The 25,885-nt window shown below is 45.6% G+C and overlaps 1 protein-coding gene across 3 annotated transcripts in view; it reads left to right on the forward strand.

Moving 5' to 3' along the window:
• The window catches only part of LOC127612036 (contactin-associated protein-like 5), a 246,791-nt gene that overhangs the window by 166,308 nt on the left and 54,598 nt on the right, over positions 1-25,885 (forward strand). For all 3 annotated transcript variants that reach the window (XM_052082998.1, XM_052082996.1, XM_052082997.1), the window contains 4 exons: positions 5,216-5,372; positions 10,075-10,202; positions 16,559-16,729; positions 18,450-18,668. In XM_052082998.1, the coding sequence (XP_051938958.1) occupies positions 5,216-5,372; positions 10,075-10,202; positions 16,559-16,729; positions 18,450-18,668 (675 nt within the window). The remainder of the gene's footprint in view (positions 1-5,215; positions 5,373-10,074; positions 10,203-16,558; positions 16,730-18,449; positions 18,669-25,885) is intronic.

Genomic DNA, 25,885 nt, shown 5'->3' on the forward strand with positions numbered 1-25,885 from the left:
GATCTCGAATCTGCTCCAAATTGAATGTTAATTGGCTGGCTTAAAATGAAATTAAATGTGGTTCCCCAAGGTTCAATTTTAGGGCCAATACTTTTTAATATTTACATGCTTTCCCTTGGACATGTCATCAGGAGACACATCATCAGCTTTCACAGTTACGCTGATGATACACAGCTCTATATTGCAGTGTCTCCTGATAAAGCAGGGCCAATTGATACCCTTCTAAATTGTATTTTAGATATATTAAGGCATGGATGGCAGAAATTTCCCTACAGTTCAATCAAAACACATCAGAGGTTTTAGTTCTTGGTCCTGAAGAGCAGAGCGAGAACTTTCAACACAACAATATCTTGAACCGTCACAATGTGTGAGGAACCTGGGCATCATTTTTTACTCTGAGCTTATTTTTTTCACCTCATATTAAATATGTAACTAAGATTGTTTTTTATCATCTTAAGAAGAGAGCCAGAATCCGCCCGTTTCACTCTCAGGCTAACACAGAAGTGCTGATGTATGCTATTATTTCCTGTCGCTTAGATTATTGCAATGCCATGCTCTCTGGTCTGCCTAAAATGAGTATTTCTGTCCTGGTTCTGTTTGTGGCCAACAGGTGGCACTTTAGGGCTCCGCCTGCAGTCGCACCCCTGTTGGTCATTGTGTCATTCGTTGTCTGTTTTAAAAAGACTGCGGAGAAACGTTTACTTATTTTCATAAATGACCACTCGGTGTCGGGTCATTGTTTGTTCTGTCATAGGTCTGTTACTGTTAGTTTTTTTGCTTCAGTTATGGTGTTGGTTTGCTACTTTGGATTATTTGTGTTTTCGGGGCTTTGTTTGTTTAGGATTTTTTCCAAGATGGTGGACAGTGCGCCAGTGTGTTCGGTGACGCTCCTGCCACTTCGTTTTTTTTTTTTTAACTATTCGCAATGTTTTTACCTTCCGAACAGCGGCTCGGTTGCTTTATGATCGCCAATCGTTGTTATTGATTCAACAACATGTCTGAGATTCGGCCGTGTTTTGGCAAGGTGGTGGTGAAAATACGCTTTCTCCGTTCTTGACTAACGTGCCGGTTAATATTTTCCGCGTTCACACGCCCCCTTCACAGAAGTGCCACCGCCGGCGCGGCAAACGTAGCGGTCACCTCGTGAAGCTAAAACGGGATCTGAGACACACTTCGATCGCTGCTCGTTTCCAAACGCACGGAATTACTCCGTCGTGGCGTGCCTTTGACCCCGTTGCCTCGTGCTTGAAAACAGTCATTGGCTCTCGCACCGCACCATGGCTTCTCTACCCTGCACGCCTTTCTCAGCGAGGAGTCCAGCAAAAGCTTTTGAGGGAATTCACCCGGGCTCGGCGATCGGAAGAGGCAATCTCTCCCGTTGCTACTCCCACAAGGCCCAGTCATTGACGAACAAGACCCATATTCTGAGGGAGTATTTCCTTTCCAATGACTTGTATTTCCTGTGTCTGACGGAGACTTGGGCAGGTACTGGTGAGTACAACGCTTTACTTGAATTGTTGCATCCTTACTGTGCATTCCTGGATACCCTGAGGACCTCAGGCCGTGATGGAGGAACAGTGAGTATCTTTAAGAACAATTTCAAATGTCAAGATGGCGCCCGAGTAGGCAGCCGTCAGCAAGTGCTCTCATGAGCCTTGCTTTTTTTTGTTGTTCTTGTGTTTCTTTTGTCACTTTGTGTTTGTTGTTACGTCGTGTGGACTTGATGTGGACCTTTTTCAGCATTTTTTGGCCACGACATTCATCAAGGAGGAGACTCTGTGCTTGGTGGTTGCGCCTTCTCGGCAGCATGGGTATACCAGCACTGTTTTTGACTGGAGGAATGTCGGCGCCATTTGACTGTCGTTGCTGGACAGTCCCGGGGCGCTTGTGTCTTGCGCCTGTAATGGGCAGCATTTTTCACAGCCCCGCTTTGTTCAGCGGAGAGATCGGTGCTGTTGAACGGTCTGCAGCTGGATGGATGGAAGTCTTGAGGAGCCGAGGATGAGAAGAAAGGAGCGTTGGCGCGGAGTGCCGATGCGGATTTGGAGCTGGGAGTCGCGGCTTGGAGTTTGAAGCGGATTACGTGGGACAGGAGAAGTGAACTAATCTCTTTTCGTCAATGGATGCTACAGCTTTGTGTTTGCTTTCAAAACTTAGCTTGTAGCAGACGTGTGCACATTTTCAGCATGACGTCTCTGATCCACTGGAGAAAGGACACTTTGATCCTCTCCTCTTTCATCTAGAACTGCTTCAGACAACAAAGTGTATGCAGAAAATTGGTGAAGATTGTACGACTATCTGTGTCCTATGTGTTGTCTTGTGTTATTTTTGTTATTTTGACTTCAAAATGGCGCCGCGAGAGTGGCTGCCTTTCCAGCAGCTCCTATATTTTGTTGTTCTACTTCTTACTTTCATAACTTTGCTGCTGTGAATTGGGAATTTCTCCATTGTGAGACTAATAAAGGTTTTTCTTCTCTTAAATGTAAATGGTGCACATTCACCACATCAACCACCAGCTTTGAAGCAACCTTCTTTGATGTCGGTCGTGTTTTCCCGGTGCTCTGCGCTGTCATTTACAAACAACAAGACTTTTAAAGCGATTTTTCTACCTTTCTTGTAGAAATCAGGCTGAGATATGATCATATCTTCCAAATGGGGGATTTTAATATCCATGTGTGCTGTCCGGAAAAACCACTAGCAAAGGACTTCTTAAGACTTATCGACTCTTTTAATTTCGTGCAATATGTGACCAGCCCGACACATGAACAAGGACATATTTTAGACCTTGTACTTGCTTATGGTCTACCGGTGTCAAATCTGGAAATCCTTGAAAATTTCTGATCACATGGCAGTTTTTATTTGACGTAGTCTTATTGAGAGAATATCTGTCGGACCTTATCCAAGCTAACCATCACAAACCAAGTGCACGATTTAAAACCATAGATTCTGTCCTCAAAGCACCTCTGCCTACTCACTCAGATTCTTCACCCGAGATGTGCAACAGAATCCTTCAGTTTTTCATTGATAAGGTCTCTACAGCTAGGACTCCGGTCTCAAATGCCGCATCTGACCCCTCTGTCCATATTCCTAGTTCAGCTGTGCTAAATTCTTTTGAAACTGTGTCCTTGACGCGTTTGGAGGATATAGTTTACCAGACGAAGCCATCTGGGTCCCCCTGAGACTCCATTCCCCTGCATTTGGCAAGCCTCCTCACTGCCCATCTTTAAAACCCACCTCAAAACTCACTTGTATTGTTTGGCATTTGACTCAACATGACTTTTTGGTTTTGCTGTTCGTTGCTTTCTACCGTCTTTGTAACCGATTCGTTTTACTGTTTATTGTATATGTTCAATTGCTCCATGTACAGCACTTTTTATGCAGCGATGGCTGTTTGAAAGTGCTCTATAAATACAACTGAGTTGAGGATTGAGTTTTCTTTGTGTTTCAGTAAAATTGGTCAAATTCGCCCAGCTCCTTCCTCCTGCCTGCTTTTTTTGGGGTCCTCCACCACCACCATTTGTGACAATTTATAGTTGACAGCTACTCCAGAATTCAGTGAGTCCTGACAAAGAACAGAGGATAGGAACACATTACACCAGTTTTAAAGTCTGCATCGGCTCCCTGTCTGTTTCAGAATAAATTTTGAGGTGTTTTTATTAGTTTTTAAATGTCTTTATGGTCTTGGGCCATTTTATTTATCTGACCTGCTCATATCAACCCTCACAGATCCCGAGGCCCTCTGGCACTGACCTTTTAATTATTTCCAGGGTGAGAACCAGAACACATGGTGAGGCTGCATTCAGCCAGAGGACATCAGGTCCACAGAGATTGTTGATGTTTAGACGAGGTTTAAAGCACACCTCTTTAGCTGATATTTACACTTACAGGTATTTTAATTCTTTTAATTCATTTTTTTGTTTGTTTGGTTTTTAAGTTCCAGTGTTTCCTTGTGGGGGACCTCCATGCACGGAGGTGTGGCGCCTGTCATTCTTGTCAGCGTGGATGAGCTCCCCTCGGATGCTCTTTTTTTCATATGGTTTCTCTGTGCCTTGCTGTCTTTTTTTTAATAGTTTATCAGGGGTGTGTGTGTGTGTGTGTGTGTGTGCGCGCGCACGTGAGCAAGCACAGGCATGCTTGTAGGTATATTTATCTGTGTATGTTGGGGGGAGTCTGGGGTCCTTTTTTGATGTATGAATTGCACAGCACTTTGAGTTGCATTTTTAAGTGTAAAAAGTGGTGTATAAATAAAGTTTGCGTGATTGATTAATATTACATTGTGCACTCCCAGCTTGGCACCCAGAGATTCACCGACTGCAGTTTTTTTGCAATATACTGTATTACTTGATTGAATATACCATATCTTTACAACCGTTCGGCGCACCGTATTGTTGGGTGCAGTCTCAGTAACGGGTGCTATTTCTGTGTTTGACACATACACAAAACACACTGTATTATTGGGCGCAGCCAGGCATGGTAAAACATACCCCAGCTTAAACATACGGCATGCATGCACGCACGCTAAAAACACGTTTTTAAAAAGGCAAAGGAAGCAGAACTGAGTTTGGTTGTACTTTATTACGCCATTTTACAATGTACTCACTCGATTGGTACCTGCTAGGGGCGTGCCTTTAGTGTCCTCTTACACGCCTACCTTTCACTCATTGGCAACTGGAACCTGCTAGGGGCGTGCCTTAGCGTCCTCTTACACCCCCTCCCTTCACACATTGGCGGACCTCCGCATGCCTGTCGTCACTCACGCCCGCCTTTTCTCTGTATAAACAGCGTGTCAGCCAGAGGTGCTATCAGTCAGGCTTTGGAACTCGCCGCATACACTAGACACTCCGCATTATAAGGCGTCCTGTCCATTTTGGAGAAAATTTAAGACATTTACTGGTGCCTTATAGTCGTGAAAATACGGTACTTGATTGAAATGATCTGGAGTGTTATCAGGCTCCGTCAAAGCTTGCTGAAGAACTGATCATTTGAATTGGCTGTGTTGGAGGAAGGGAATATCTAAAACATGCAGGTTACTAGCCCTCAAGGACCGACATTTGATACCTGCGCTGTAGATTGTACTCTTGTCAGTTGGCCTGTTTTAGGGTTCACGCCAAGGATGAATTATTGGCATGCATCCATGTGTAGATGGTTCTTGGCATGTCAAATTAAGCAAGTACAAGTATTAGACTATCCCGGAATGACTTGTATATTATTGCAGATGGCAGTCCAATGTCTTGGTGGCTGGACCGACGCGGAGAGAGGCGGAGCTATTGGGGAGGCTTTCTGCCAGGAATCCAGCAGTGCTCCTGCAGCCTGGAAGAGAACTGTGTTGACATGAACTACTTCTGCAATTGTGACGCTGATGCAGACATATGGTATGTTACCAAGAACTCTTTGCCCCACAGTGATCTCAAAATTTGTTTTCATTCACCATCCTTTTGTGATGTTTTTCAGAAAAATTTAAAACAATATCAGCAAATACTGATGAAATGCACGCCAACTAGGTGGATAATTGAACATGAAAGCTGAACTCTATCCACTGCAGTCCATTTTGAAGTTCATGTCAACTTTATTGTCAAACGTGCTACATGTGCAACAGCCAGACATACATACAGTCAAACCTCGGTTTTCGAACGTCTCTGTTCTCGACCAAATCGGTTTTCGACCAAAATTTCTATTTTTTTATGCCCCGGATTACGACCAAAATTCGGTTCTCGACCAAACTGAGCGCACTTGAATGAGCCACTCGACTACTCTCGACTTCCTTACAATGGGAAGTGACACTTCCTCAGGTTGACGAAGAAGTGACGCCTCCGTTGTGAGCAGGCGTGTTCAATAAAGTTTTTTTTAAAGAAAGAGCATCCATTGTGAGCAGACTTGGTCAAAGATAAAATAAAATAGAACGTCCATTGTGAGCAGACATATTCAATAAAGATTTTTTAAAAAGCAGACGTTTGTGCATGGCACCAAAGAAAGCAAGTGAAAGTTGCAAAGCTGCCGGAAAAAAAGAGGAAAATATTGTGCAAAACTATTGAATTTTAGAAAGATTTGATTGTGAAATATGAATCAGGTGTGCATGTGTCTGTGTTGGCTAAGGAGTTCGGCATGCCGAATTCACATCCTAAAAAAGAAAGACCTTCATTAAGTCAGTGATGTGGCTAAAGGATCTTGTGTGTTTAGTGAACAAAGGCCACAAATATTAGAGGAAGTGGAGAAACGTTTACTTATTTTCATAAATGAGAAACAGGGACAGTCTTAGCCAAGATATGAATTGTGGCAAAAGAAGACAATTGTATGGAGATTTGATTATAAAAAGGATCCTAGCATTGCTCCTGAAGAGCTTGATTTTAAAGCAAGCAGAGGATGGTTCGAAAAGTTGAGGAAAAGAAGTGACTCGTCATGGGGAGGCACCTAGTTCAGACAAGGAAGCTGCCGAAAAGTTGAAAGTTGAGTTTGAAAGTTTCATCAAGGCCAAGGAATGTCTTCCCCAACAAACTTTTAATATGTACAAGACTGGACTTGTGTGTATAAAACGATTCAGAAAATGGATGGAGGGATGTTACCTCGTACCATAGTGTAGGATTGCAGACATAGTTACAGCCATTACTTTAGGGTTTATAAATTCAAGGTGTAAAAGAATGCAATCTACAACTGTCACAATGAGAGAGAGACAGAGAGATGTTCAATTTTTATCTTACAATGTCAATGTTTATGTTAAACTTGGTCAAAATAAAACACGCAAAAAGTTTGTAGTTTGTTGTAACCTGCTCTCTTATTCCAAGTGTATACAGTTTATGGTGTAAAATAGTTGAAACAATGCTTTTTAAAAAGTTGTTTTCTAGACTTGGAACAGATTTAATTTTTTTCATGATTCTAATGGGAAACATGGTTTCGGTTTTCGAACAGCCTTCTGGAACGGATTATGGTCGAAAACCGAGGTTTGACTGTACATACATTTTCAGATCCACTTATCTTCACAAGGGTTGCGAGGGGTGCTGGAGCCTATCCCAGCCGTCTTTGGGCAGAAGGCCGGGGACACCCTGAACCGCTTGCCAGCCAATCACAGGGCACACAAAAATGAACAACTATTCGCACTCACACTCACACTTAGGGACAATTTTGAGTGTTCAATCAGCCTGCCATGCATGTTTTTTGAATGAGGGAGGAAACCGGAGTACAGTAGAAAACCCACAAAGGCCCGGGGAGAACATGCAAACTACGCACAGGGAGGCTGGAGCTGGAATTGAACCCGGTACCTCTGCAATGTGAGGTCGACGTGCTAACCACTGGACCACCGGGCCGCCCTGTGCAACAGACAGCACAGGTGAAATTTCTTTCCTCTCAACCACAGGGGGGAGCAGCCGCTGCGGCTGCCCGCGCCGCCATCAAAGGAACAGTTAACGTAAAATGACAAAATAATACAGCGCAACACATAACACACAGACAGTTGTGCAATCTCAAACACTTTTTCTGCAGACACTTTGTTGTTTGAAGCAGTTCTAGATGAAAGAGGAGCGAATGAAAGTGTCCTTTCACCAGTGAAGCAAATACGTCATGGTGAAAATGTGCAGAAGTTTGGTACAAGCTAAGTAGTGTTGGGTCCATGAAGCCTCATGAAGTGTGTTGAAACAATGACACACTGTGTTGATACTGTGTTTCTGACCACTGACACCTGCTGGATTTTCAAAATCCCTGCAGGCAACCTACTTGACAGACTGAACTGACTGATTTGATGATGAAGTGTATACAATATCATTCACAGCTATGCATTCATTTTGTATTATTCAATATGTTTGAACAAGGTGAAAATTATGTAAATGAGGATGATTGTGGGCTTTGTCTACACAAATTTCTTTTCAGAAAAATAAGTTGCTCCAGTGTTTTGAATTTCAGTCTGTTGTGTTTCTTGCATGCTATTTCCCCTGCTTGCATGGCACTGGTGATGCCGGCGTACAGAGAAACTGCTTTGCGAGGTTGGAGAGGTTTGCAATGGTAGTGTATTGGTCCTTTGATTATAACAGCAGGTCTTGACTGCATGCATTTTTTCCTACTGCCAGGTATCGCTGGACCTCAGGTATAGCATCTGCTGTTGAAGTTCTTCCCAGTCTCCCTACCTCATCATCCAAATGTTGCCACAGATCCTCTGAAAAAACCCAAACTTAATAATTTTGGTATTTACAACAGTTACAAAAAAACTAACTAATAATGATGAGTAGCATGCCAGATGTAGTTGCAGAGGTGCTTTTGTTGTGATATGATATTTCTGTATGGCAAATTCGACATTTCGCCTGCAATAAAATATGTGAATAGTACATTAAGATTTACCATGAAATTAATTTGAATTAGAATGGAATAAGACATGTCAAAGATCCGAGAGGCACTTGGTGAGACAAGGTGATTTGAATAAATACTTCAAATATATTTTCCAAAAGGAGATCAAAATGGCTCTACACAGCAGACAATTTGCGTTTTCTCCGGAAGCTGCTCCATAATAGCAACGTCACTCGAGTGAAGTGCGCCTCAGCAGTCGATACTGTGCTGCTCTCTGCTGTGCGCGCGTGAGCACGAGCATGTACTCACGGCACCGACGCAACCCACGTCACATATCAAAGAAGCTTTGAACTACGACAACAGCTAAGTTAGCCTAGCCGAAACGACGCTCTAAGTCAGACGGACACGTTTTTCTGATAATCAGTGTGTTTTCCTTTTTGCCCAAATATATATTTTTATCCAAACGAGGGTGAGGTCTGGCTTGTTTCGACAGGCATCATCGCGTCGCTCGACACACTTCCTTATAAACACAATTTGGCGGACTTTTACGGCGTTGACGCAGCCCGGACTGAGTCGATGCTGCCTGGACTGTGTCGACGCAGTTCATGTGTTGGTCATTGATCGGCACGAAGCATCACACGCACGACACGTGGATTGCTCTGTGTGCTCGACGCATGTGTCGACGCATCGGTGTTGCTGGACCCATCAATAAAGCTAAGTTTGAAAGCAACAGAAGCTGTGGCATCCATATGAAAAAGAGATTGGCTCACATCTCCTGTCCATTGTTAATCCGCTTCAATTCCAAGACGCTACTCCCAGTTCCACATACTCAACAGCGCCCTGCACTGACGCTCCTTTCTTCTCATCGTCGGCTCCCCAAGTCATCCATACATCCAGCCGCAGACTGTCCAACAGCACCGGCATTTCCGCCTAACTAAGCGGGGCTGTGATAAATGCTGCCCATTTCAGGCGCAAAAAAACACAAGCGCCCCGGGGCTGTCCAGCAAAGATTGCCCAACTCGGGAACGACCTCCATGCAGTGTTGGCCGTGCCTTCGGGCTACAAACAGTTCCCTGTCAACAGCCGACGACTGGGTCTGCAGGGACCCGGGTCACTGCGGCTTTAGGAGCCGCTTTGGGACCTAGTTGGAGGTTGCTCAACAGCAACAGCAACCAGCAATCACAGTCAGATGGCGCCGACATTCCTCCCAATCAAAATCAGTGCTGGTACACATGTGCTGCCGAGTAGGCGCAACCACCAAGTACAGATTCTTCTTCTATGATGAATGTCGTGGCCAAAAAAGTTAAAAACAATCCACATCAGGTCCACACGACGAAATAACAACACAATGTGACAAAACAAAACAAAACATCAACAATAAAAAGCACGGTTTTGTAGAGCACCTGCCTACTCGGGCGCAATTTTGGAGAAAAAAAAAGATTTAAGATGCAGATAATAATGAAAACTATTCAACAATTTGCGGGGAGCAACTAAAACTCCATTTGAATTTTGCTGTATTAAATGCTTGAAGCGCCTTTGTATTTTGTCCGTTAATCCACTCCACACTCCAAATCCAGCCTGGATTTAGCTCTGTTTGCATATTTCCAAAGGCGCTTGTCTCCCTCGTGATGAATTGCTCTAATGTCTTTATTCTGCCTTCTACACACTAATGCAGAAGAATGGGAGCCTCGATTCCCGTCGAGGAGTACAGACCCTGAAGGAACCGCCTCCCCGCGAGACACCCCCTGCAACCCCCTCCCCTGTTTGAGTTTGTTAATTTACTCATTTGTTCGATATCTGTCACAGGGCCAACGACACAGGCGTTCTCTCTTACAAAGACCACCTACCAGTGAGCCAGATAGTGATCGGAGATATCGGCAGAGCCGGCTCGCAGGCCATCTACCATATCGGCTCTCTGCGTTGTTATGGAGACAGTAGGTGATCACTCATATTGGATGAAGGCTTTGACCACAGGCAGGAAAATAAGTTGGGAATACTTGACTTGGTTACAAGTTTGAGATTGTAGAATTTATTACCTCATTTGTTTTAGGTTCTACCATGGCTGAGTTTATTTTGACTGTAATGCAATTCCATAGACCTCTCATCGATAGCAATGCTCCCTCCAAATGGTACAATTCAGTTTCATATGAGACATCAAGAAAACAAAATAGTGAAATAAAACACTTGGATTTTTTTTCTTGTAATGTTACAACTATACAGTAACAGGGGTGTCAAAGTCATATTTGTCACATGGCGCATTGTGGTTACGGTTTCCCTTGGAGGGCCATTATGAATTTTGGGAAACCATATCAATGTTTAATCATCTCCACATATTACATACACAGCCCACAACAAATTGATGGATAACTAGCTTGAAAAACAGAAGTCAAGAATAATGACTGTTATTGTGGATTACATATGACAATTTGAAATATCGGTTCAGACTTTAGCTAGCATCATGGAATTTGACATGCTTGATTTACTTTCGCGGGCCACATAAAACTATATGGCAGGCCAGATCTGGCCCCCGGGCTTTGACTTTGACACCTGTGAACTGCAATATTATTACATTCTGATCAATTTCAGACTCTTCAAAAATAAATACATCATTATCAGTGCTTTTTTGACAAAAATATATGATTGTTCTACAGTGATCCCTCACTATTTTGCGGTTCGTTTATCGCGGCTTCGGTGCATCGCGGATTTTTTCAAACATATTCATTTTTTTAAAAAAACTTTTTAAGTCCGCAAACGGTCCGCGAGAACCAGTGAAAGTCAGCAGTGACAACAACAGTGAGTCACATAGAACAACATAAAAAGTACATGTGGGATGAGCGGGGTGAGAAAATGTAAAGCCATGTTGATTGGCGGTGCATCTTCTTTCTGTCTTATCACGTGGAATACTCTTCGCTCTTTAATCAGTGTCTAAGTGTTGTTTACGAAGCTGCTAGTGTGTGCATGCACGTGTCTATGTGTGTGTGTGTGTGGCTGAGAGTGAGTGAGAGAGAGAGAGAGAGAGAGAGAGAGAGAGAGAGAGAGAGAGAGACAGAGAGACAGAGAGAGAGAGAGAGAGGAGGCCTATAAGAACAAAAGCAGGTCTCTTCCATCCTTAAACGTCTAATCATCCGCAATTGACGAATCATAAACAGAGTGTGTGTGTGTGCGTGCGTGAGTGTGTCTGTGTGTGTGTTGTGTGTGTGTGTGTGTGTGTGTGTGTGCGTGCATGTGAGAATGTGTGTGTGTGTGTGTGTAGTGTGTGTTAGTGCCGCTCTGCTCAAGCGCAAAGGCTCACGTGGAGCAATATTTTATACATTATATATTTATGTATATGTTAATTGGCCCCTCCGTGAGCCGTCACCTTACCGTGGTGGAGGGGTTTGCGTGTTCCAATGATCCTAGGAGCTAAGTTGTCTGGGGCTTTGTGCCCCTGGCAGGGTCACCCATGGCAAACAGGTTCTAGGTGAGGGGCCAGACAAAGCACGGCTCATAGACCCTAATGATGAATACAATAGATGGACCAAGTGTTCCAATGATCCTAGGAGCTAAGTTGTCTGGGGCTTTGTGCCCCTGGCAGGGTCACCCATGGCAAACAGGTTCTAGGTGAGGGGCCAGACAAAGCACGGCTCATAGACCCTAATGATGAATACAATAGATGGACCAAGGTTTCCCTTGCCCGGACGCGGGTCACCGGGGCCCCACTCTGGAGCCAGGCCTGGAGGTGGGGCTCGTTGGCAAGCGCCTGGTGGCCGGGCCTACACCCATGGGGCCCGGCCGGGCACAGCCCGAAGAGGCAACGTGGGTCCCCCTTCCCATGGGCTCACCACCCATGAGAGGGGCCAAAGGGGTCGGGTGCAATGTGATCTGGGCGGCAGCCAAAGGCGGGGACCCTGGCGGTCCGATCCTCGGCTGCAGAAGCTAGCTCTTGGGACATGGAATGTCACCTCTCTGGCAGGGAAGGAGCCCGAGCTGGTGTGTGAGGCAGAGAATTTCCGACTGGATATAGTCGGACTTGCCTCCACACACAGCCTGGGTTCTGGTACCATTTCTCTCGAGAGGGGCTGGACTCTCTTCCACTCTGGAGTTGCTCACGGTGAGAGGCGCAGAGCAGGTGTGGGCATACTCAATGCCCCCCGGCTCAGTGCCTGTAGATTGGGGTTCACACCAGTCGACGAGAGGGTTGCCTCCCTCCGCCTTCTGGTGGGTGGACGGGTCCTGACTGTTGTTTGTGCATATGCACCAAACAGCAGCTCAGCATACCCATCCTTTTTGGAGTCCTTGGAGGGTGTGCTGGAAAGTACTCCTGCCGGGGACTCCCTTGTTCTGCTGGGGGACTTCAATGCTCACGTGGGCAACAACAGTGAGACCTGGAGGGGCGTGATTGGGAGGAACGCCCCCCCCAATCAGAACTCGAGTGGTGTTTTGTTATTGGACTTCTGTGCTCGCCACGGATTGTCCATAACGAACACCTTGTTCAAACATAAGGGTGTCCATATGTGCACTTGGCACCAGGACACCGTTGGCTGCAGTTCGATGATCGACTTTGTAGTTGTATCATCGGATTTGCGGCCGCATGTTCTGGACACTCGGGTGAAGAGAGGGGCGGAGCTGTCAACTGAGGCTGACTCCGATGGTGGGGGAAGATGCCGGTCCGCCCTGGCAGACCCAAACGTATTGTGAGGGTTTGTTGGGAGCGTCTGGCGGAATCCCCTGTCAGAAAGAGTTTCAACTCCCACCTTCGACAGAGCTTTTCCCATGTTCCGGGGGAGGCGGGGGACATTGAGCCCGAGTGGACCATGTTCCGTGCCTCTATTGTTGAGGCGGCCAATCTGAGTTGTGGCCGTAAGGTGGTTGGTGCCTGTCGTGGCGGCAACCCCCGTACTCGCTGGTGGACACCAGCAGTAAGGGATGCCGTCAAGCTGAAGAAGGAGTCCTATCGAGCCTTTATGGCCTGTGGGACCCCAGAGGCAGCTGACGGGTATCGACTGGCCAAGCGGAACGCGGCTTCGGTGGTCGCCGAGGCAAAAACCCGAGCATGGGAAGAGTTCGGTGAGGCCATGGAAGCCGACTTCCGGACGGCTTCGAGGAAATTCTGGTCCACCATACGACGTCTCAGGAGGGGGAAGCAGTGCACCACTAGCACTGTGTACAGTGGGGATGGGGCGCTGCTGACTTCGACTCGGGACGTTGTGAACCGGTGGGCAGAGTACTTAAAAGACCTCCTCAACTCCACCAACACGTCTTCCTTGGAGGAAGCAGAGTCTGGGGACCCCGAGGTGGGCTCTTCTATCTCTGTGGTTGAAGTCACCGATGTGGTTAAAAAGCTCTGGATTGGCAGACCGGGGTGGTAGTCCCTCTTTTTAAAAAGGAGGACCGGAGGGTGTGTTCCAACTATAGAGGGATCACACTCCTCAGCCTCCCTGGTAAGGTCTATTCAGGGGTGCTGGAGAGGAGGGTCCGTCAGGAAGTCGAGCCTCTGATTGAGGAGGAGCAGTGTGGTTTTCGTCCCGGCCGTGGAACAGTGGACCAGCTCTACACCCTTAGCAGGGTCCTCGAGGGTATGTGGGAATTCGCTCAACCAGTCTACATGTGTTTTGTGGACTTGGAGAAGGCGTTTGACCGTGTCCCTCGGGGAGTTCTGTGGGGGGTGCTTCGAGGGTATGGGGTACTGAACCCCCTGATACGGGCTGTTTGGTCACAATACCACTGATGTCAGAGTTTGGTTCGCATTGCCGGCAGTAAGTCGGAATCGTTTCCAGTGGGGGTAGGACTCCGCCAAGGCTGCCCTTTGTCATCGATTCTGTTCATAACCTTTATGGACAGAATTTCTAGGCGCAGCCGAAGCGTTGAGGGGGTCCGTTTTGGGGGCCTCAGTATTGCATCCCTGCTTTTTGCAGATGATGTAGTGCTGTTGGCTCCTTCAAACGGGGCTCTCCAACTCTCACTGGAGTGTTTCGCAGCCGAGTGTGAAGCGGTTGGGATGAAGATCAGCACCTCCAAATCTGAAACCATGGTCCTCAGTCGAAAAAGGGTGGAGTGCCCCCTCCGGGTCGGGGAGGAGATCTTGCCCCAAGTGGAGGAGTTCAAGTATCTTGGGGTCTTGTTCACGAGTGGGGGCAGAAGGGAGCGGGAGATCGACAGGCGGATCGGTGCAGCGTCTCCTGTGATGCGGACGTTGTATCGGTCTGTCGTGGTGAAGAAGGAGCTGAGCCAAACGGCGAAGCTCTCAATTTACCGGTCGATCTACGTTCCAACCCTCATCTATGGTCACGAGCTATGGGTCGTGACCGAAAGAACGAGATCCCGGTTACAAGCGGCCGAAATGAGTTTTCTCTGCAGGGTGTCCGGGCTCTCCCTTAGAGATAAGGTGAGAAGCTCGGTCATCCGGGAGGGGCTCAGAGTCGAGCCGCTTCTCCTCCATATCGAGAGGAGCCAGATGAGGTGGCTTGGGCATCTTATTCGGATGCCTCCTGAGCGCCTCCCCGGTGAGGTGTTCCGGTCATGCCCCACCGGGAGGAGACCCCGAGGAAGACCCAGGACACGCTGGAGAGACCCAGCTTGTCTGGGAACGACTCGGGATCCCCCGGGGAGAGCTGGACGAAGTAGCTAGGGAGAGGGAAGTCTGGGCTTCCTTGCTAAAGCTGTTGCCCCCGCGACCCGGCCCCGGATAAGCGGTAGATGATGGATGGATGGATGGATGTTAATTGGTCGCTACTTCGCGGATTTTCGTTTCGCACGGGTGGTTTTGGTCACCATTAACCGTGATAAACGAGGGATTACTGTACTTTTTCGTTGAATACCAATTATGTTGTTACTTTTTTTCTGGGAAAAATGTTGCTTTATTTTATTGCTATGATGTCTTCAAAAAATGCCATAGATGTGACTATTTTCATTCAGTTAAAAAAAAAAAACTTAATTTTCATGTCAACTTATTTTTTTAAACAAATACAACTTCATTCTCCTGATAGGATTTTCTTGAAAATATATTTTTTAAACGACAACAAATTGTATTGTATATGTTTTATTTTCATCAGACAATTTCTTATGGAAAATATGATTTCAGTCTTGTAATAATACAACAATTTTGGGTCCAATAATACTTTATTATAGTTATACAATATACAAAAATACTTTTTGTACTCTTGTAATATTTTCCTTTTAAAAAAATGACAATTATTGAGATTCAATTTTTTTTTCCCTTGAAGAAATAAGATTAAGATATCCTTTATTTGTCCCGCAATGGGGAAATTACAATCAGACTTCAGAAAGGAAAACGCTGGGTAGGGAGAGGGAAAAAACCCCCACGCTCGAACTATCCTCTTGTATGTATGCGTGTACAGGTTATAGCTGCTTCGTCGAGGTCTGCTCATCATGAAGACAGTGCCGGCTTATCAGTCCATGGCCGAGAAGGAGGGGGGTGGTGGTGGGGGCCCTAGACTCCATGCGTATTTCCATCCAGGGGAAAGGCCAGATAGTGTTGTTTGTTTTGGAGAGACGGCCGCCAACAATTCCAGACAGCCTTGAGTCTGAGTGTTGGACATTCGCACCAAACCATCCAGAATACCCGGCAGCCTCTTCACTTCCAATAAAGCCGTTCCCGTCAGTTGAATTTTGCGATCGAACAGAAAGCTGCCAACACGAAACAACAGCATACCTGTTATCAAAAGGCCAATAATGTAGATTTCTTCCACATCCTCTACGGACAGTATTGCCAGGCACACCGGTCTCCACTTTCTCCATGGATCCAGGGCGTATCCGGCAGCAAATGCCCCCGGAGGGCAAGCAGGCTCCCCACTACCTGCTCTTTCCGTCGAAAAAATTTTGTTGATTGCATCGAGAGACCAGCCAACTAATTACATGGTTAGTTCTTTGGATGAAAATACGGTAGGAGGCCTAGGAAAAAGTTAGACAAAGACAGCACAAAGACTAAGTGGCGAGCAGGGAGAGGGGTGGGCGTCCGCCTTCGTCGAGAGCCAAGCAGGAAGGCCCGAGAGCCAAGCAGGAAGGAAGGAAATACAACTTCATTATAATAATACTAATTTTTGCATCAAAATACTTAAACTTCTAAAGAAATAGAATTATTTTTTTCTCAACAAAATTCAGATTCCCTAAATACTACAATTTCATTCCTGTAACATTGGGACGAGTGTATTGTACCTTCTTTCATTTAACTGTAGCCCTAGTAATCCTTAATACTTCTCAGGTCCTTGTAAATGTATATGTCCTTCACATGTACATGTACTTACATGTACTTACAGTACATGCTTACATGTACTGTATACGTTTATTTCAGGGTCTATGTGGAATGCAGCCACCTTCTACCAAGAATCATCGTACCTCTATTTTCCCACCTCACCAGCCGAGCTTGCATTAGACATCTCCTTCTACTTCAAAACGAGCGCTCCCTCAGGAGTTTTTGTGGAGAACCTGGGCCTCAAAGACTTTGTCAGAGTGGAACTCAGCTGTGAGTGAACAGCCATGCACCATAACAAGCGCAGAAATGCACAAGAGCACCATATGATTCTTGTCATTGTGTTATACTTAAGCAAACTATATTGAGGTTTTCTGCGTTGCATGAATATTGTTTCGGCTATTCACGCTTCTTGCAAATGAAACAATATTTCCAATATTTGGGGTTATTCAATTTAGGCACACAGGCTTGAAATTCTTTCCTTTTATTGCTGAAAACAAGGGTGTAATCTGAATACAAGGGTGATTTGTATTGTTCGATGAAATTGGCAATTTTTGTGACATTATTATTCCTGTTGAAATTTGTTTTTTAGTTTAATGCTGGTATTTTTTAGATTATTTAGATGTCTCTGTGTGTGTGCATATATATATTTTACTGGAATACAGTGGACTCCCGCTATTCGCGGGGAAAAAGAATTGCGAAAATACACACATAATTGATTCCCATTGAAATTAGAGCTAAGATTGGTCCTAAAAAATCGAGCCCGACCCGACTCGGCCCGAGGGTATTTAAGCTCGACCCGGCCCAAACCCGATCACTTAACTTGATTTGCAGGCCCGAGCATGAAGCAAAACCGAAATTTCATATTTTATTTGTGAGGACTCGGGAGGAGGAGGGGTGATTTCTGAGAACAAAGCATGTCTTTTGTAACAAAATCTAAGTTAAACAAGACTGTATTAACATTTACATCTTTTATATTTCTGATTCTGAAGAGGTTATATTAACCGACAATTTTCCATCATCAACGGATTTTTTTTTTCAGAGTGGACGGGGAAAATTTAAGGCCGTCCGTCATTTTGACGGGTTGAAAATAGGGCCGTAAACCACAAGAGGAGTACGTCTTAAGAATCTAGCACCGAGAGAGAGAAGCAGAGAGACAAAGACGAACAATGACAGGTGGATACTCGACAGAGACTGGAAGGAGTTCTTCGAATTGTCATTGCAAGAGTTTAGTACAGTGCGTGTTGTGATGAGGCGACTTCAGTTTTCTTTTGCGAACCACCATCTCTCGTGGCCAAATCTATTCACGGCTTTGAAACTAAAAAAAAAAAACTCAGCGAGAGAGAAGCCCAACCCGACCCTTACCCGAAGCAATGGGCAGGCGGCCCGGTCTTACCTCGAATTGAAATGCAATTTTAAATGCAAAAAAAAAAAAAAAACCTTAAAAAAGCGATGATAAACCTCCATTATGTGTTGGTTCCTCCGCTTCCCTCTGGCACCAAAAAGAAAATACAGTCTTCAAGATTGGTAACGATTCGACAAATGAATCCACTGAAGAAGAACTGCAAGTATGTATGTATGTAATATATAATATTCAACTTTCTGGGGAGGTTGGGGGGGTGAAAAGTGTTTGAATTTGACCTCGATAAAGGCACACAAAGCCAGCACACGTGAGAATATTAGAAACCTCCTTTGAGGGTAATGCAATCTGCTATGAAAATGCATGTAAATAATGAAAGAATGCACTCGGGGCTCTGTGAAGCTTGCACTTGTCTGGCAGCACGATGGGTGCACAGTGCATTCCTATTCAAAAGCAAGTGCAACCGCAGATTGTTTGTTGTAGTCGAGGTGCTGTTGTTATTTACTGTTGATTACAGGGCAGCTTTGTCGACAAACCTGAGCGGTGGGGATCGTGCCGTTTTTTGGGATGAGGTGAGAATACTCATCCGAGTCTTGTTCATCCTGTTACCTGTGTGTCTTTGTGGCCAAGCAGCTCCATCCACAGTGTCATTTTCCTTTGATGTCGGAAGCGGTGCGGTGGTCCTGTCCATCAAGTCGCACATGCTGCTGAATGACCGTCAGTGGCATTACATCAAGGCAGAGCACAATGTCAAGGAGGCCTCCCTGCAAGTGGACCAGCTTCCTGCACGCTTCCTGTCTGCTCCTGCGGACCGACAGCTGCCCTTAAAGCTAAGCAGCCAGCTTTTTGTCGGTAAGCCCACCTTCTTAAGCAGACCGGTTGGTAAGCCGAATCTTTGTGTTGTGTTCTGTTGTGTGCGTGCGGGGTGTGTGCATGCTGATGTGTCCACTACATGCTCCTCATACAGATGAAATTGACAAGTGCAATTTGGCAGCTTGGTAATGAATAGAGCTGTTGAACGATTAAAATATTTAATCTAATTAAAAATGCAACATGGCTATGCTGGAGCCTCTTCAGTTTCTCCATCTCAGTATCTGTTGGCATGGCAATGTTGGTTGCGTGACCGGCTAGAGCATCTCTCAGAGGTTCAGCATTCTGCAGAACGCGCTATATCATTTCCACGGTACTGTTCCATCTGGGTGACACTTCCTGTGCGAGTGACTCTTTCTTCTGATGATGTGCAACTTGTTGTTTCTCGAGGTGCGCTTGGTTTGCTGGACTATTCTTGAAGTGTCCTACAACTTTTCTGCATTTTGTCAATGCAACGTCAAACCGGCTGTTGGTTAAATAAACTGTGACTGCTCGGTGCAAAGCATGAACGATGCACGGGATGTGCTGAAACGGAAACAGCCTGGTCGCTGCAACCATGTTGCGTGCACTATCCGTGGTTAATGTGACAATTTTGTGTTCAATTTCCCACTCGCTAGCTACTCGCACAAAGTGCTTTGCAACAGCGTCAGAAAAGTGCCTCTCTTCTGTCTTTGCAACAGTCAAAGAATGCGACTTAAGTCAAGTCACGTCAACAGTATTTATAGAGCACTTTCAAACAGCCATCGCTGCATACAAAGTGCTATACATGGAGCGATTTAACATGCACAATAAACAGTAAGACAAATCGGTAATAAAGGCGGTAGAAAGCATCAAACAGTAAAATCAAGAACAAATCCAAGTCATGCTGAGTCGAACGCCAAAGAATACAAGTGAGTTTTGAGGAGGGCTTTGAAGATGGGCAGCGAGGAGGCTTGCCGAATGTTCAGTGCGAGGTCATTCCAGAGGGAGGGACCAGCAACAGAAAAGGCTCGATCCCCTCTGAGCCTCAGTTTAGTTCTTGGTACTTCTAACAAAGACTGGTCCACAGACCTGAGGCGCCGGGCAGGTGTGTAGGGGCGGACGAGCTCAGAAAGGTAAGGTGGCGCGAGATTATTCAGAGATTTGAAAACAAAGAGGAGGATCTTGAAAATAACTCTAAAATGAATGGGGAGCCAGTGAAGTGATGCCAGAGTGGGAGTTATATGCTCCCTCTTACGAGTACCAGTCAAGAGGCGAGCAGTGGCATTCTGGACCAGCTGAAGGAGCTTAATGGAGGACTGGCTGACTCCAAAGTACAGGGCATTGCAGTAATCCAGCCGGGATGTGACAAAGGCATGAATTACTGTCTCAAAGTGTTCATGTGAGAGGAGAGGTTTTATTTTGGCCAGCTGTCTAAGGTGAAAGAAGCTTGATTTAACAACGGCACCAATTTGCCGATTGAGTTTGAAATCACTGTCCAGTCTAAGGCCCAAGTTTGAGACCATTGATTTCAGATAAGGAGACAGGGGGCCCAAGTCTACAGGATGGAATGTACAAGGGCCACTGGGACCAAACAATATCACCTCTGTCTTCTTTTCGTTGAATTTCAAGAAATTTTCAGACAGGATATGAGTGGCCTTAATGAGAAGGCGTCTTTCTTGCTCAGTGGGACATAGATCTGGCAGTCATCTGCATAGCAGTGGAAGGGAATACCATGTTTCCTTAAGATGGAACCCAATGGGAGCAGATACAGCGAGAACAGCAGAGGCCCCATAATTGAGCCCTGTAGAACACCACATGACAGGGGAGCAGTGCGTGACTCAGAGCAGCCAAGGCTGACACAAAAGGTTCTGTCAGCTAGATAGGACCTAAACCACTCAAGAGCACTGCCGCCAATGCCCACCAAGTGCTGCAAACGAGTCAGCAGAATACTGTGATCCACTGTATCAAATGCTGCAGTTAAGTCCAATAAAACCAGACACACGTGGTCTCCAGAGTCATTTGCCAGGAGGATGTCATTAGAAACGCGTAACAGGGCTGACTCCGTGCTATGCATCGTCTTGAAACCTGACTGGAAGACCTCCAAGATGTTATGTTCATCCAAGAAAAGTTTCAACTGCATGTGCACCACTTTTTTCAGAATTTTGGAAATGAAAGGCAGTTTGGAAATGGGCCTGTAACTTGACAGCACAACTGTATCAAGACCAGGTTTCTTGATCAAGGGTTACTTAACTTATCAGACTTAAGTTCCTACTGTTGGTCAAAATAATGGGATGTGACTCCAAGGTAGTTGTGATTACTAAGTGAAGTCCAGTCTGGTGAGCGCAACTGGTTGTGTCGTCTCCAACGCTTGCCGCACTTTAACCTTCTCCGCTTCGTACAATTTCTGCACCTGTCTTGTAATGGTGGCTATGGTCGGCATTTCGTAGGAGGAGTCGTTCGATGCAATTCGAATTATTTCAGCGAGATCCTCGTCCTCCACAATGTTAACAGGCCTGCATGTAGTCGCCACCCATGTAGCTATGGCTCGAGTAAGTTTGCTCTTCGTCGCGTTATCCATTTTCTTCTCTTTGAAATTCTCCACAGTTGTCTGGCTTAGACGAGGGGGCGTAGTACTTACATCAGCCGTGTGCTTGGCCATTAAGGGGTACTTCAAACTCGATGTGCTACGATGATAACTCAGTTCGCGACTGCAAAACACACAGACAACCTCGGTCTTGTCAATTGAGCCATCTGACAACTTTTTAAAAGTAAACTGTCCATTCATAAGTGATTTAGGATCCATTTTCGGTATCTCACGCTGCCGCTCAAACTGTAGCTGACCAAACAGATTTATTTTTTATTTTATAGTTTATTTTAGAGCAACGCAACATCCGGTGTCGTGTGCTGCCACGTTAATCTCGCGAGAAAAATTTAATCCCACGAGAAAATTTTTAATCCTGTTAAAAAATATTTAAATGAATGCCAATAAAAACGCGCTAAACTGACAGCTCTATTAATGAAGTACCGTATTTTCACGACTATAAGGCGCCTTTAAAAGTATTAAATTTTCTCCAAAATGGACAAGACGCCTTATGGTGCGGAGCGTCCCTTATATGCGCTGAGTTCCAAAATCTGACTGACAGCCGACACGCTGTTTATAGAGAAAAGGCGGAAGTGACTGTGGCCAGGCATGCGGGAAAGAAGTCGGCCAATCAGGGAAGGGTGGGCGTGTATATATACATATATGGAGAGGGGGAGAGAGAGAGAGAGAGAGAGAGAGAGAGAGAGAGAGAGAGAGAGAGAGAGAGAGAGAGAGAGAGAGAGAGAGAGAGAGAGAGAGAGAGAGAGAGAGAGAGAGAGAGAGAGAGAGAGAGAGAGAGAGAGAGAGAGAGAGAGAGAGAGAGAGAGAGAGAGAGAGAGAGAGAGAGAGAGAGAGAGAGAGAGAGAGAGAGAGAGAGAGAGAGAGAGAGAGAGAGAGAGAGAGAGAGAGAGAGAGAGAGAGAGAGAGGACAGGCAAGCTGGGAAGCAGTCAGCCAATGGTGAAGGGTGGGCGTGTAAGTGGACGCTAAAGGGACGTCGCAAGCCAGTACCAACACTTGAATAGAGTGTGGCAATGTGCATTGTTGCAAAACAACTCCAGTTTTGGTTTCTAAGAACCCCTGAAAATAAATTCGACAAAGAGACATGCCTACGAAGCTCAGTTCCAACTTAAAGCCACCGGTTATGCTTTTGGCATGCGTGCCCATCTCACAGCAGCGGTGAAAAAGCAAGTCAAGCAAATGAACTCTGAGCTTGCCTTATTCCCGGAGGCTTGACTAAAGAACTCCAACCGCTGGACATTGGTATCAACCGGGCGTTCAAAGTAAAGTTGCGAACGGCATGGGAACAATGGATGATCGGTGGCAAACACAACTTTACAAAGAGTGAGAGGCAGCGCTTGGCCACAATACGCAACAATGAGAGGGAACGCAGCGTTTTTGATGGATTACGGTACTTGCACAATTGTTCAATTCTTCACACACACGCGCTGCCACCATGTTTCGCTCTGTTCTTTACTTTCAAATGTGGGAAAGCTTCACACGAGAGAAATGTTGACTTTGCATTTGCTGCTCCTTCTTTCCGCTCGGCAATGCGTAGCAACTCACACTAGCATGTGATGCGTTCATTGACAACTGGGATGTGCAGTCCTCTGCTTCTGATACAGAGGATGAGGACTTCGATGAATTTCTGGGTGATGATTGATCGAAAAACGTGAGAACATTGTACGATGGCTAAATAAAATACACCCAAACTCAGTTCTGCTTTCGTTGCCTTTTAAAAACGTGTTTTTAGCTTGTATCTGTATGTCTTGGCATGCTACCGTATGCTTCAGGCTAACGTGTTAGCGTGCGCGCATGCATGCCGTATGTTTAAGCTGGCGTATGTTTGACCACTGTAAAACTGCGCCCATTGGTACAGTGCAGTCTGTATATGTGTAAAATACAGAAATGTCACCCATTAATGAGACTGCGCCCAACCATACAGTGCGTCGAATAGTCGTGAAAATACGGTGCTCAGTCCATTAGTGAGACTCGGAGGGAGTCACAAAGTCTTCAATAACACCAGGAAAAGTTGCTAGATTTGTCTGTGGGTTTTTTTTTTTCCAAAAAGGATTACACGTCTTGAACGCATCATCTCCTGATAACATATTTGGTAAAGTTGTTAAAACCTATTTTTTTATTATTTAAAACCTATTTTTCCTATAATGTCCCACATTTTTTCCCATAATGCCACAGGGTAATGACTTGCAACTCGCATTATGTGGAAAAATGCTTTGTTTTTCGTATTTATCCTACATTTTGCCAATATATTTGAACTACTTAAGCAAATACTTTTGAATGAATTTACCAATACATTCAAATTTTATTTATATGGATGAACGACTTTGCAGTATGTTCGAATGACATAGGCCAGCCAAAAATATGTACTCCGCAATGACAGTTTGACGCTTCCCTAACTAATGAAAAAACTGCCCACACTTCATATTATACACGGGCGTTTATTTGCCTTTTTATCCTCAATGCGCATTAAATCCACATTTTTGATAGCCTGGGTCATAGCAGGCATGTCACTATTTAGGAGGTGTGTGTGTGTGAGTGTGTGTGTGTGGGGGGTACAAAAGCAGCCTCCAATCGCCCACGTCACGTGCATTTGACTACATCATCCGCAAGGGGAAATCATGCAGTTAACCCGAATAAATACACTTTGCGCATACCAATTATGCACTGACCCCAGCAAATCTTTCTGCACTTCAAGCACTGCATGTACTTAAACCACCCTGATTGAAATGCAAAAGAGGGGATTCACTATGATTAGCCAGGTTTCGGCTACAACCCTTCCCACTTTGGCGGAAGCACCCCGTCACGCCCATTTCTACCTCAGCAAAGTCTAGGAAATTACCAAAAGAAAGAAAATGCTACCCATGAGCACAGTCAGACAATAGGCTTTGAGCAACACTTCCACTGAAAATAGGGCCCACGCTGTCAACTCACTCGCTGCAATCAGGAGCTTCAAGTCTCTTGGGGATCAGAATCAGAATCAGAATTAGAATCATCTTTATTGGCCAAGTATGTAGAACACACAAGGAATTTGTCTCCGGTATAACACGCTGCACTAGTATCATCGCAAACAACAAAATCATTGAACCATTTTAGAGTAACCAGTAGTTTTGTAGTACCATTTTGTGGTGCAAGAAGAGTGACTACGTCAGTGACTGTTTAAGGAGTTAATGGCTAGAGGGAAGAAGCTGTTTAAGTGTCTACTGGATTTGGTGCGCATGGATCTGTAGCGTCTGCCTGAGGGGAGTGGGTGAAAAAGGTGGTGGGCAGGGTGCGGGGGATCCAGGAGGATTTTCCGTGCCCTTGTCTTGATTCTTGCAGTGTGCAAGTCCTCAAGAGTGGGTAGGGGGGTGCCAACGATGCTTGGTTAGTTAACATAGCATGAGCCATCGTGGTTATTGGCCTTTGTCCATTAAGTGTGAACGGGGGACAAGTCAAGGCTTGGCCAAATCCCTAAGTCGAGGTTCCCTTCAAGTGGCCTTCCTCTCGGGCAGGGTTGGCCAACCAGTCAGAGACAAAGAGCCATTTTTTTTTTTTTACTGTGTTACTGCAAAGAGCTGCATCATACCCTTCCTCGCGCGCGCACACACACATATGCACACACACACACGCACCCCCCCCACACACACACACATTTTTTGCCAAAGATCGACTTTTGAAGCGACCAACTTCCCACGAACGATCCGATCTTGGACATGCAAGCATACACACACATGCGCTCGCACGCTCGCTCGCACACACGCACTCATGCGGGTGCCCACCAGTGCACTCGAGCACATATGTACGCACACTACGATGAGCAACAGTCGGAACAGGCCGAAAATGAACGAAAGCTAAAAATACAAACAAACAAATTATATATATATATATATATATATATATATATATATATATATATATACACATATATATTCCCACCCTTTCCCTACTCCCGCCCCTTGCGGTTGACTTGGGACTAGTTCGCTGGCTCCCCCTCGATTCTGATCGACGTATTAGGTACCCGTGCCTTAAAATCAGAGGTAATTCGCTGACTGGCTTAACGCTTTTAGCACCATTGTCTGCGTACAAGCGGTGATGCGGTCATCTGAATGGTTCCCCTCTATGTCAATCAAGTCACGGGATTGATGACAGGCTTACGTAGTACGTTCTGTGTATTTAGCGCATTGTTTGAATGGCATCGCCACTGCCGAGGCGTTTTCGACGCTTGTTGTGCGAAAGCCCCCGAGCCGCATTGAACCAGCCAAACAGCCGCATGTGGCTCGCGATCCTCGGGTTGGCCATCTCTGCTCTAGGGCATGGGTCGGCAACCCAAAATGTTGAAAGAGCCATATTGGACCAAAAAAATGAAAAACAAATATATGTCTCGAGCCACAAAAAATTAAAAACCTTATAATAAAGGAAACACATGCTGGATGTAGTTATATTAGACTACAATCAAAATGACTAAGTTGGCTACAAATACACAATGAGCCTTCATGATTTTTTCCCCTGCAGTGCATCCTGTAGTGCAGGAGTGCCCAACCTTTTTTGACCGAAGATCTACTTTTCGATCAACCCGCCTCTCAAGATCGACCTGTTACCGCACGCGCGCATACGCACACACTAACACATGCATGCCGAGGCACTGGACGTACTTTTGCA

Source organism: Hippocampus zosterae, chromosome 12, assembly GCF_025434085.1.
Source record: "Hippocampus zosterae strain Florida chromosome 12, ASM2543408v3, whole genome shotgun sequence".
Taxonomy (NCBI): Eukaryota; Metazoa; Chordata; class Actinopteri; order Syngnathiformes; family Syngnathidae; genus Hippocampus; species Hippocampus zosterae.